This window comes from Alligator mississippiensis, chromosome 1 (assembly GCF_030867095.1).
Source record: "Alligator mississippiensis isolate rAllMis1 chromosome 1, rAllMis1, whole genome shotgun sequence".
Lineage (NCBI taxonomy): Eukaryota > Metazoa > Chordata > Crocodylia > Alligatoridae > Alligator > Alligator mississippiensis.
In genome coordinates, this window is record NC_081824.1 from 258,193,449 (window position 1) to 258,206,445 (window position 12,997).

The window sequence follows — 12,997 nt, forward strand, 5'->3', positions numbered from 1 at the left end:
GCTAGGGTAGGAGCTGCTGCTGCTGGTGTTGGCCAGAGCCAAGGTGACTTGCAATAGCTTGTACAGTAGGATAGCATGGAGAGACTGTTTTGTCGGCATGAGCAGGACAGGAAAGGCCATGTCATGCTGGGTGTGGGGGCTGCTACAGGGAAGACCACGCAAGGAGCTGGAACTGCTGCCGCCACCACTACTACTTCTACTGCATACGGTAACCAGTGACTGCAAGTGGCAGTGGCAGCAGGAGCAGGCAGGCTTTGGCCAGGTGTGCAGTGCTGCAGGTGGGACAAATGGCAAGGGGGCAGGCACTGGGGGGAGGGAGGGAGGAATGGCAGGAGGCCCTAATAGCTGGCTCCCATGCGACATGGGTGGGGAGATGAATTTATGATGCCCAGCCAATAATTAGACTACAGCTACTCCTTGCTTAACATCATAGTTACGTTCTTGATAAATGCGACTTTAAGTGAAACGATGTTAAGCAAATCCAATTGCATCAGTAGTTACCTACTAGCAGGTGGCGGCCAAATGTTATAACCAAACATTGCGCGACTTTAAATGAGTATGTTCTCTAATAGATCAGCGATGTAATAATGAAACAACGTTAACCAGGGCAGCGTTAAGTGAGGCGTACATAAATATATACACATATGTGGAAAATTATAACAAATTTATAATTTTCCATGTATGAAACCTAATTATTGGGAGAGTTGCTTTAAATTCAGTGTTGTCTTAGGTTCATGTAAATATGGTACATATACACAGTGGGTGTGAGAGTATGTGTGCGTGTGTTTTTATTCCATCCCCAGTGGCTAAGGCAAGAGGGAGGGGATAGGATCTGGGAGTAGAGTTTTGCACTTCTGCTGTTCTGATTGAAAGGCCTTGATTCAGTGTTATGCTCAAGCAGGAGATGAATGGGGTAGCAGGATGAGCCCCAGCACATCTAGAGACATTCATGGCTCCCTCTCTTCCTGAAAAAAAATCCATATGGACTTCAGTAGGGTACCAGGAAGCCCTTAAACTTTTCCAAACTTTTTTTCAGCTTGATGACATACTACATAAGGGGCCTTGTCAAAAACATGACAGTGTTCCTATTAATGCAAATAGCAATGTTTCTCATTCTTCCAACCCTCCACAATTCTGAAACGATTATTTTACAAGGGAAAGAATTTTCTTCCTTGCATTGTTAGAACAGCATGTAATCATGTAGAGTTTTGCAGATTGTTATTTTTGGGGTATTATAAAACAGAAGAAAATATAAATTGGTTACTGTTTACAACAAGCAAGCTGTTGTTTTGCATGTTTTTATGATACATGAATGTTCCTTTACCTTCACTATAAATACTATTAAATGTTTTTTGAGATGTACATTGCAATAAAGTGCTCCTCTGTGGATAATCATAAATGATATACGGGTATATCAGCTGAAAGGTTATACATTTGAGGTTTATAACTACAAAATTCATGTGTGTGAAAGCTGCACCCATTTTAATTTGCAGTTGGAAGAGTAGAAATCTCCTTTTGCTTTATTTGCTTTTGAAACTAATGAATTAAATGAAGAATTTTTTTGATCCTAGATGTTATGTACAGTAAAACTTGCCTTTGTTTTGAAGGAAGGACTTCAGATACAATAGCCAGTACCATGATGCTCTTTCCAAAATTGCATTGACAGCCAGTTGGTAGTAAGGATGTAACCAGGTGGATAAACTAGTCTGATACCCAGTTGTACAAATGTACCTAAATGAGAGAGGCAATAGGCACATAAATAGATCTGAGAGTCATTCTTTAGGGCCCTTCTCTCACCTTTTGGTCCTTTATATCCATACAGTACATGGCCTGCAGTTCTGGAAGCAACATACTGTATTGGAAAGGAACTATCATTTGTGCATGCTTAGAAGCACAGAGTTGGTTGTATTCTAAACTCTACCTCTTAATTGAGGGTGTGAAATGTCACCCTTTCTAAATCTACTTAGACTATAGTAAGCCAAGGTTTATTTAAAGAAAGACAAGCCAGTAAAGTAATTCAACTGGTCGTGGCCCAGCTGACACTGGAGATGTCATACCTAGCATACAGGTATGGCAGTGATGAGCCAGGATCTCTGCCTGACATAGCAGTGAAAGGCTGTGATCTTTTCCTCTGTGGCCAGCAGCTCTTTGGTTTAGCCCAGGGCAGTCAAACTTACCCTGTTCCTTGGAGTGCATCTAGACCTTAGGGCTCCTCACTGGCCAGTTTACAGGGCAAGCAGCAGTTGCAGAGGTGACTGTACCAAGCAGCTGTGTGGCAAGCAAGGCTGTGGCAGCAAAGCCCACCTGCCAAGGGCCATGCCCAGTGGGGCCCCAGAGCCTCAGATTGCACAGCAGACCATGCCCCCTGCTAGCCATGCCAGCCTCGCCACCACAGCTCCCCTCCTGAATTCCTTGGGCTACTCGTAGTCCTGCAAGCGATTATATTTGACATGCCTGGTCCACCCTCTAGTGTAGGCCAGAAAACAAGTATTCTGTTTTGTGAAGAGTGTTGAGGACTGAGCATTTAGTAGTGTTCTGCAAAGCATGACTACTTTGTGTGTTGGGTTGGTTTGTTTGTTTTTTCTAAAGGTGTGAAAAACCTCAGCAGCCTCATGGTTACAGCATTCAGCTGGCATTTAGAAGATACAGCTTCATGCTCTGCATTTTTATTATCCCATGTTCTAGGCAGAGTCCCAGAACACTTGGCTGTTCTGAAGTTGGTTTCTCATTCTCAGATTTTGACCAGAAATCCTATTGTGAACCTGAGAGACCTCCTCAGTAAAATTTTCTTCATTTTGAAATTTTTTGGAAAGTATACATTTCAGCAAATCCTTTGTTGGGAGAAGTACCTTCCATCAAAAAAAATCATGACCTAGCTTCACTGCTTTAGCTTGTTAATTGTGCATGTTAAATGGTAGCCTGAATCTAGTTCACTCTCTGGCTTTAACAAAATAGGGATCTTATTTTCGTGCAGTTGTTCTTTTAATCTTCTTTCCATTATGAATTTTTGTCAGTATCATTGGAAGAGAGAGATTTATCTTGTATTTAAAAAGTGCTTCCATTTTAAAAATTGGTCAGTTATTAACCTCCCGTAAATTAAGGGTTAATAGGTGCAAAAAAGGTGACTGCTTAACTTTGAAGTCATTTAATTGATCTCCTTGCAGTAAGTGCTGGGTAATAGCAAATAGAGTGCTAGCAAGTAAAAATTTAAATCCTTGCATTACAATGGCTAGGCCATCTGCTTGCCAGGTAAGTTTTTGTCCTTGTGCATCCCTTTTGTTTAGAATAGTTAAATTTTTATGTTTCAAAAGATGCAACTTCTACCCTTTTGGGGTACTATTTAGGATTTTTCACCTAAATATATTTTGCGCTCAAAAACATTGTTTCTTTTTTTCTCCTGTTTTCCACTTTGATAATTAGCCAGGGTTTTCATTTGCTAGGTATCTTTTTTCCCTGACTTTTCTTTGTTGGTATTGCCTAACTTCTGAAATATACTGTACTTTCAGTCAAAAGTAACCATTAACTGAATATAATATCATGTGACATTTCAAGTTTGCATCCAATTTATTCAGTACCTATGGTTTCAGTGCCCCAGTTTTCAAATATTTTTGCTACAGAATATTTCTGTTCTGAATTACTGTATTTAATCAAATCCAAAATTAAGTGTTCTTTTTCCCTCATTTAACTTGGGGAAGGGAACTCTCATCTTGGACTCAAGTGCCAGGACCAGGGCTGTAGCTACTGGCATTGCTATCTGGCAAGGATGGCTTGTGGGGCAGGGGAGAGGGTGAATTGGGGGAAGATCACGTGGCGCGTGCGCACGCGCGTGTGTGTGTGTAGAGACAGCTTGCCGCAGGGTAAGTGGTGTCAGGAAGGGGAAGTGGCCTATGAGGAGGAAGAGGCAGCAGGGGGTAAGCACTGGGGGCAGTGTGGGGGGGGGGGGCAGGGGGAGATAGGTACTAGAGTTGCAGGTAAATACAGTACTTCCCTTCTAGCTATGTGAAAGAACACATTAATATTGAACTATGTTTTAAAAAGAAAAGAAAACAAAAACAAATTTTGGTTAAAGTGTGTTTAATGTGACTTGAGAATTTCCTAATATAAAATGTATATTTTGAACAAACCACTGGTATTTTCCTGTTTGTCAGTTCATTTTTATTCATCTTGTCAGCAAAGGAAGAACTCCAAATGAAGAACTGATAAAAGCAACTTAAATTGTCAAATGCACAAAGTTAACCAGTTGCAAGAGAAAATAGAAGAAAAAATATATTTGTTCACTGCTTTGTTTTAGTAATCTGTTCCTAGTCAGCACGCTACCTGCAAACTCTTCAGAAAGATGCTTGACTTTCTTTTCGCTATGTTTAAGGGTCCCTTAATTTTCTGTTTTCCAAAGCAAATTTTATTTTATAGTTTGTCCCAGAAATTGTTAGTCTCCAACGTTCCTTTATAGTATTTCTCTTTACTGATGTATGCGGCGCACTCTAATTGCCCTATGTAATGATGATACATTATAAAGACTTTAAAGAAAATTAGCTTTACACTTAAATATGTTCACTGTTTTGAATGTTAAATGCAAATTGTATTTGAAATTGAATTTGGACGCAACCTTGCTGACTAAAGTGGTGATGGTCTGAGCTACTTATCCAAGCCCATAGCAGTCCAGTGTTTTAACAATCTTCTGCAATGCACAGTGTACTCGATGTGGTGCTTAAAATTTTTCACATTGTTCTTTATATCACCAGAATCCAGGATAGCAGATATCTATGCAACTATTCCTAGGATGCTGCAAAATCATGGATCAACTAGAAATGCAGAAAAACGTCAACAAAGGCAAGTGACTTTTTTGAGCAGCTAAAAAGTAAGTTACTTTGCAACTGCAAGTTAATTTGTTTCTTTTCTCTCTCAAAAAAAGAACACATTTACTGTGTAATAACCTTCCTTTTAAAGATGTGATGTTTGAGGAAAGAGAGAGTGTGTGTATTTATATTTGGTCTTATGACAATAAAAATAACTGATGCACTTTTTATACCATTAATAGAGTCATATCAGTCCTTGATCAAACCTATACTTTTAGGGTGCATTTTGAGACTTACATATTGCAATACCTTGCATCATGATAGGTTTTGATGCAGAGGTTTTAAAGGCTTTGATTTGCATTCCTCTATCATGTGTTACATATTTCACATGTGCTCCATACATGAATATGTGGAGAGAATGAAACAAGATGTTGATGGTATCCCCTATACTGAATATGTTGTGTTAATGGACGTATGTTAAATTGTGTTCATAGTATGTGGCTGACCATCTTGTCATTCTTGTGCCCACTAGTCTGTGTATAAACTAGACCTCTTGACAGGTAAGGCATGGATGGACTTTAGACATATTTATTTGTTTCCTTTCCCATCAAATTTAGTCTTCTCCACGGTTGGTAATTTTAGCCTTGTGACAGGTTCAGATTCTAATATCTGGCTTACTAGGGCTTTCTAGTGGACAAAGATCTTTAATTTGTTTAGTTGAATTAAGGGGAGATATTAGGATAACTTCTGGAAGCTTCTGAAGCTTCCGCTCTTGAAGTCATGCTCATTTAGATTTCATCACCAGAGGATATCAGGTTTATAAACACTGGAATGTAAAATATAATGCACAAGGTATTTTTTAAATGTCCTTTATTTCCAAAAATATATATTTAAAAAATTCATTAACAGTTGGTAACACAGAAAATCTCTTAAGACTTTAAAACATGACTTCCTATTTGGCATTCTATTAGAAGCATCTGAAGGATAAATCTGTTACTTGACACTCTCAAATAGTATACCCTTCCCAGACTCATGCCATTAAACACTTTTGTCATGCCATTATGCATTCAGTACAGCTGATCTCATGTGAAAGAGGCTTCTGAGGGTGAAAATTAGTTGAACATTTAGAAATTTAGAATAAATAATGTAATTTGGATGATAAGTAGATGAGTTCTTCAAAGAGTGCTAAACAGATTGTGGAAGTATTTCAGCACCAATCTTAAGGAAAAAAGATCCCATGCTTTGAATAAAAAGGAGAGAACAGTAAACTGTTCCTAAATGAGTTTAGGCAGAGATGAATGTGAAATACTCTACAAATATGGAAAAGTCAATGCAGTGTATGATCTTGAGTAAGCTTAACAAATGGGATGATTTTTTTGTGAGTTTACTTGTCTCTTCCCACTTAAATCTCCTTTTGGTAAATCGTTACTCAGCTTCTTAATTCATACTTGTTTTTTTTCCCTCTGTTTCTTTCCTTTCTGTCCCTCTGGACAGAAACTTTTTATAAGATTGGCAAACCCAAAAACTTATTTCTGTATGTGTGCAAGTAACAGGCTGTATGAGAAGCCATAATGAATGTTTTCTTGTCAAGCTATCTGGAATAAACATCGATCTTTGTTCCTTAATTGCAAGTCAGTGAACATGCATTTGTATAACCTGAATGGGCTCTCAGCTGGCAATTTTCTCCAGCCAAAGCCTTGATATTTTTTAGACATCTGAGATGCCTCTAATAAACACCCTGAGAATGAGGCTTTTCCTTAATGTTCTTGAAGCATTCCGAAATCTTACAGCCAAGCAGATGGCAAAGCAGCCATGTGTTCCAATTAACAGTTGGGAAAGAAACAGATAGATCCTCATTGTGTCTGGAAAGATTTGACAATCCTTGGCAAAAAGGAGTTTACAAAAGATAAATATCAGGAAAGAAAAAGGACAGAAAGTAACAGGTTTGCTGTGGATCTATTTGAATGCTGGCTTGGACTGTGGTGACACAGATCACCTGACACTGTGATCTCAACCTAGATGAATTAATAATAAATCTGAAGAATAAGATGACAATCCTTCAGTTCCTAAGGGGAGAAATGAAAGGGAGAGTAAAGGAAGTAGTCTCCCTCTTCTGGAACTTTCACTTTTATTTATGTTCAGATATGACTGCTAGATTAGATCTGAGAGTTATTAACCTAATTTGAATTAATAGAGATTTTCCTCTATTTGCTGAAATTATTGGGACATTAAAACATGGAAAGAAGAAGAGAATCCCTATGTTCAGGTGGGTGTGAGAAGGTGTGTGGTAGGCCCACTGCAGTTAACAATAAATGCAGTTAGGTGACTAGATCCTTTGCTTTGACATTGTGTTCTTCAGAGGTTCAGTTACTAGTAACTATAATTCAACAATATTCTTTTCCAGGATATTCAGAAAACTCAGCTACAATGATGAGTGAAAGACGACTCCTCGCATCATTTTGACAGCTTCATGGCTACCACCCAGCCCAGATCATCTGTGGACTGCCATAAAGAAATTATTTTATGAATTGTTAAAGATATCAGAGACAATTTTTAACTACTGCAGGCTGAAATTTGCAATTCCTGCTAAGGAGGGAGCTGAATAACATTGCTCTGTATTATACAGATACAGTTTATCCTAATTTGTACATTCCCTCTTATCCAGAAGAGTACCCAGAAGGATTGCAGGGCAGTTCTACTTACTGAATTGTTGTTTATGTGACTTTTGAGGTGTCTGCTTGCTGCTGATAATCAGGGCTCTTTCTTATAGCTCAGCATATATTTGTAACTCATATATTAGGAGTATTCATAATGCTACATGTTTGGGCTACACATAGTTCTTTTGTCTGCTGATTAACACAGGTATCATCATGCTAATAATAATGTGTTAACAAGCTCTGTACTTGCCAGAATTCCTACCCTCTACTGTGAATAGTGGCTTTATATGTGCATGTCATTAGGCTCCTGACAACATTAGCTAGAAAGATCTAAATACAGTATAATATTATGAACCTGTAATGGGGCCATTCTATTAGGTTCCATGTTTTAATGTTTAATTTTCCATTTATCTAATTACTAATCTTGTAATAAATTTTTATGTGTTATTGGATTTAGTAGTTGTTTTCTTTTTTTCTAAAGTTTGGTAACTGTAAGAGGGAGCAGAGTCCTTGTTATGAAAAATGGAGAAAGAAAGCTGGAAAGAGGTCCTGACCACTTAAAAACCAAGACCTTTTGGGACAGTACGAGCCACATGCAGCCAAATAAGCCACATGACCAGAAGTTGGGGAGTGGCCTAGGCAGATAAAAGTTCACCCAGAAGGGATGGGTTGGGGGCAGTGGAGCCCTGACCACCAAGAGGACAGGATAGTCCCCACCAGAGGGAGAAAAGGCACAGATGGACCCTGTAAGTAGCCCTGGCAGGGGAGTGAGCTTGAACAGAAGAAATTCTAGTTTCCTCTTTTGTTTCTATTTTGTTTGAACAGCAGGCCTGTGGGGCAAAGCCCTGTGGAGACTGTCCATTACCCTGAAGTAGAGAAAGAACTTTAAGTTGATTTTTTTTTCCGTTTTTTTTTTTTTTTCCTAATGGACAGCTGGTGGACCAGGAGTGACTAATGGGAGATGTGGAGGCCAAAGGACAGGGTGCACCCTGCCCAACCTACTTCCCACAAGAAAGATTATTGCCACAGGCATGATAGCCCAAGAGTCTACTGTGGTGGTGCAAAGCGTTGAGTGGCTGTGAAGCCCCAAGTCTTGGGCCCTGGACCTGAAGAGGTGGTAACCTAGGAGTAAGCCAGAGTCAGAGGCAACGAGACTGAGACAGAGAAGGGGAAGCTGGTGAGGTGACAGCCTGACCAGGAAACCAAGAGTACCACCCAACATCAAGAACACACCAAGCTATGAGGCCTAGCCTTAGGAGTCCTCTCTACCCGAAAAGGCATGACAAGCAAGTGTCACTGGGAGGATTCTGAGCAGGTGGGTGGTAGGATGGACTGTGATGGACAGAGGAACCCTCTCTCCCCTCAGCCCTGCCACAGTAATAGATCATATTTTAGGTTCATTCAGTATAGATTGGGTGTGGAAATCTAATCTTTCCCAGTTTTATGAACACCTATTATATGATGATGTGATATGGTTAGTCTTTGCTTACTTACTCTGTAGGGCAGAAGAGTGAACATGATAGTTGGGCTATCATCAGGGATCCAGGTTTTCCAATTCCCACAGAAAACCGAGAAAACCATAGATTTCTCCTTTTTATCAGAGAAAACACGGATTTCTCCTTTTAGCGGAAAAACCTGCAGATTCTCCACTTTTGCAAAGAGCTCTGCAGGCTGGTTGAGCTCCAGCCTGCAAGTGCTGTTTGCAAACAGGTTGGGAAACCCCCAGCCCTGCTGGGAGGGGGAGGCAGAAGGGTGGGGGCTGAGACTCAGTCAGCCACAGCTCTGCTCAGCTCAGCCTCACTCTTTGCTCCTGGAGCCTGTGCGGTAAGTGGGGCTTGCAGAGGGCTGGGGGCCCTTCTGGCAGGGCTGGAGGGTTGCAGGTCATGGCTGGGGGACACCAGCAGGGCTGGCAGTGAGCCTGGCTTCAAGCTGCTTCTGCTGCAGCTGACTGCTGTTGGGGACAGGGAGCTACAGACCTGGGTCCCTGGCCATATAGCCCTGGCAGATGGGGGGCCCCTTCCAGCAGGGCTGGGGGGCAGGGGCTGTGGGTGTGGGGCAAGAAGCACAAGTAGGGCAGGGGAGCTGTTGTGGAGGCAGTGAGGGGCACCAGCAGGATGGGGGGGGGGGTTGGGGGCAAGTGAGGGGCACCAGCAGGGTTGGGGGGGCTTTGGGGACAGTGAGGGGCACTAGCAGGACTGAGGGAGGCATTAGGGGGGATGAGGGGCACCAGCGGGGCTGGGGGGAATACAAGGAGCTTTTAATTTTAATAACGGATTTGGGGGGGGTTATCAGAGAATTTGGATTTATTTTTTTTATCAGAGAAAACTAGGATCCCTGGTTATCGTGCACCACAAGCCATCAGAACTTATTCAGGACCTAAGTTAAGAAGGAATACATTTTTCACCTTTGTTTACTGAAATGTGCTTGAAAATATGGTTTCTCTCTCCTATGTCTGGCACTTGAAGGGTGACTGTTCCTCAGCTAGTGAATGTTCTGACCTAGCTACTGTTCCTGGGCAGTTTGTTCAGTTCTTCAAGTTCTCAGAAGAAATCTGTCTGCTGAAAAGCATCAGGTAGCTATTGGGTTTTTTAATTTGTTGCCTGGTTATATTTTCCCGGCGCACCACTGTTCTCTTGTTTCTTGGAAGAGAGGATTATTTTAACCAAATTGTCCTATAGATCCCATCAACATGGGCTATATTTAAGCCCACAGGTTCACATTTGCCTTTTCCCAGATTCAGGAAGATTTGGTACTGCATTCTGAAAGTTTCAGTAGGAATCTTTTTATAACACTTAAGGTCAAATGCACTTTACCAGTGTGCTCACACGTGGTTGTTTGTATTCTTTAGGAAGAAAAAACTAGTGTTCTCTTCAACCCACAACTTTGTATATAGGCAGTTGCCTATTATTGCTTGTCACTTGCTTATTTGCACTGTGAAGAAGTTCTTCCTAATGTTCAATCTAAATCTGTTCGCTAGCTTGTGGCCATTGTTTCTTGTAACCCCCGGGGGCGCCTTGGTGAATAAAACCTCACCAATTCCCTTCTGTGCCCCCGTGATGAACTTATAGGCAGCCACAAGGTCGCCTCTCAACCTTCTCTTGCAGAGGCTGAAGAGGTCCAGGTGCCCCAGTCTCTCCTCATAGGGCTTGGCCTGCAAGCCCTTAACCATACAAGTGGCCCTTCTCTGGACCCTCTCCAGGTTATCCACATCCCTCTTGAAGTGCGGTGCCCAAAACTGCACGCAGTACTCCAACTGCGGTCTGACCAGCGCCCAATAGAGGAGAAGTATCACCTCCTTGGACCTGTTCGTCATGCATCTGCTGATGCACGATAAAGTGCCATTAGCTTTTCTGATGGCTTTGTCACACTAGCGACTCATGTTCATCTTGGAGTCCACTAGGAGTACAAGAAGGTTTCCATGTCTGGAAGGTTTCCATTTGTCTTCACCTCCCAACACCTTCATCTCTTCCCTTACCTCCCGCAACCCATACCTCCCCAAAAACAGTTATGTCATGACCCAAAGGTCTGATTTTTTTGTGTGTGCTTCGGCACTAGAATTATCCCCGTGGGTTTACAGCTTCATTGCACGGTGGAGTTCTGCTGCACAGAGAACCCGCGTGCAAAGGAGTGTTCCCGCCACTTTGCAGCTGTCTTTGCAGGGTGCATTTTCTTTGCAACACAGAAATGCACAGTGCAAAGAGTTCCCACTCTTCATATGCAAATTCACGTCCCGCTATTGGCTAGTTCTAAATTATTCACACGTGGCGGCTAGCGATTGGCCTGCTAGCCGTATAAGAGGCTTGAGCAGTTTCCGCCAAAGCCGAAGAGGACTCCACATCCATCTTGTGGGGACTCTGGGTGCGCGGCGGGGTCATCGAAGCCCTGTGTGTTACTCAGAGGAGTTTGGCGGCCTGATCCACCACCCACCTCTTCCCGTCTTCAAGCAGTAACTTTCTATAAGACGTATCGACGAGTTTTCTATTTTGAGGCGCGCTTGTCCTGGACATCCGGAGTTCCGTCTGCATGGAGCCTAGCAAACTCCACGTGATTGTTCGTGTTTTCTGTTTGTAACCGCAACTCAAGCAAGTTTTTCAGCCTGCACCGCGACCATCTCGGTGTAAGTAAACAATCTTAAAATCAACCGTTACGTGTCTGTGCCTAATTCTAGCTCGGTGCCCGCCCTCTCCGACCCGGCCTGCCCGGGCTGCCGGCCACAGCCCGCGTGCAGCGTGACACAGGGCCCGGGTCCGACCCGGCTCGCACAAGTTAGAATGGCCAAGGTCTGGAATGGGCTCCCAAGGGAGGTGGTGCTCTCCCCTACCCTGGGGGTCTTCAAGAGGAGGTTAGATAGGCATCTAGCTGGGGTCATCTAGACCCAGCACTCTTTCCTGCCTATGCAGGGAGTCGGATTCGATGATCTATTGAGGTCCCTTCTGACCCTAGCATCTATGGATCTATGGTTGCAAGAGAAGCCATGGAAGGGGTAGGGAAAGCTGCCAATTTCTGTCATTTCTGGGCAGGAAGGATGTTGAGGAGTGTTGCAGGACACTAAGGTGTGCCTGCTCCTTCAAGACCAGAGGCAGCTTAGCTAGGGAACCCTGAGAGCTAGGCAAGTTGCTTTGGCAGTAAGCTAATCGGTATTAACTGGCACATGCACCCAGTCAGCTGACCAGAAGTAAACAGGGCCCTGGGCATATATAAACCTCAGGGCTAGGGCTGGCAGGAAGTTAGCTCTCTGTCAGCAGGCAGGGGGAAGGAGCTCTTGCAGAAACACTACTCAAAGATGCTTGGTTGTCTATTCTTCTGGTAAGACTAATGGGCTCTAGGAGCTCCTAAAGTATCTGGGGCTAGGAGGCACACATTGTTGAGGGAGAAGCTTGCCTCCATAAAGGGGCAGTGTGACCTCCAATGTTGTTGTTATGTTATAGCCCAAGGGTTTGTATTTACATTGTTATTTGAATTTGGTGGACCAGGATGAGGCTATTTGGGAAAGAGGAGGTCTCATTAGGACTGAAGTGAGCCCAGTTCCAGTGAGGGCACAACGACAGGGCTGCTGGGACCCCAGCACCAGCGAGGGCGCCGCTACAGGGGGTGGGGGGGACCCCAGCACCAAAGGTCACCATGACGGGGTGGGGGAACCCCAGCACCAGAGGGCATCATGCCAGGGTGGAGGGACCCCAGCACCAGAGGGCGCCTCTACTGGGGCCAAGGGCCCAGTGACGACAAGAGGCCGAGCTAGACTGCAGCCTCATCAAAAGAGACAACATTCAGATGCAATCTGCGAGGCATGGGGCATGGTAAAGGGGAAGTTTTGAAGCCATTCATCTAGCTCATAAGGCTTAGGGTGTCTCAAGAGGCACTGACTTTGAATGAGACCCAGCAAGGGATCCAAGATCAGCAGGATCTAGTGGGGTTCAGCAGGACTGTGACCACACAAACTCATGGGCAGCATCCCAATTTATTATTTCAACCAATAAGATGTGGCAGGCAAGATTAGAAGGCGCCTGCAGGGTGGCGCAGGCACAATCATAGTCACGGAGCCCT

General features: G+C 43.3%; 1 protein-coding gene across 3 annotated transcripts in view; it reads left to right on the forward strand.

Moving 5' to 3' along the window:
• LOC102559585 (uncharacterized) overlaps positions 1-7,905 on the forward strand; it is a 69,789-nt gene extending 61,884 nt beyond the window's left edge. For 2 of the 3 annotated variants that reach the window (XM_019476496.2, XM_059720540.1), the window contains 2 exons: positions 4,743-4,830; positions 7,201-7,905. In XM_019476496.2, coding sequence (XP_019332041.1) covers positions 4,743-4,830; positions 7,201-7,234 — 122 coding nt within the window. In that variant the 3' untranslated portion in view covers positions 7,235-7,905. Of the gene's footprint in view, positions 1-4,742; positions 4,859-7,200 lie in introns of all 3 variants that reach the window. The other variant, XM_059720539.1, reaches the window with a different exon arrangement.
• The last annotated feature ends 5,092 nt before the right edge of the window (positions 7,906-12,997 follow it).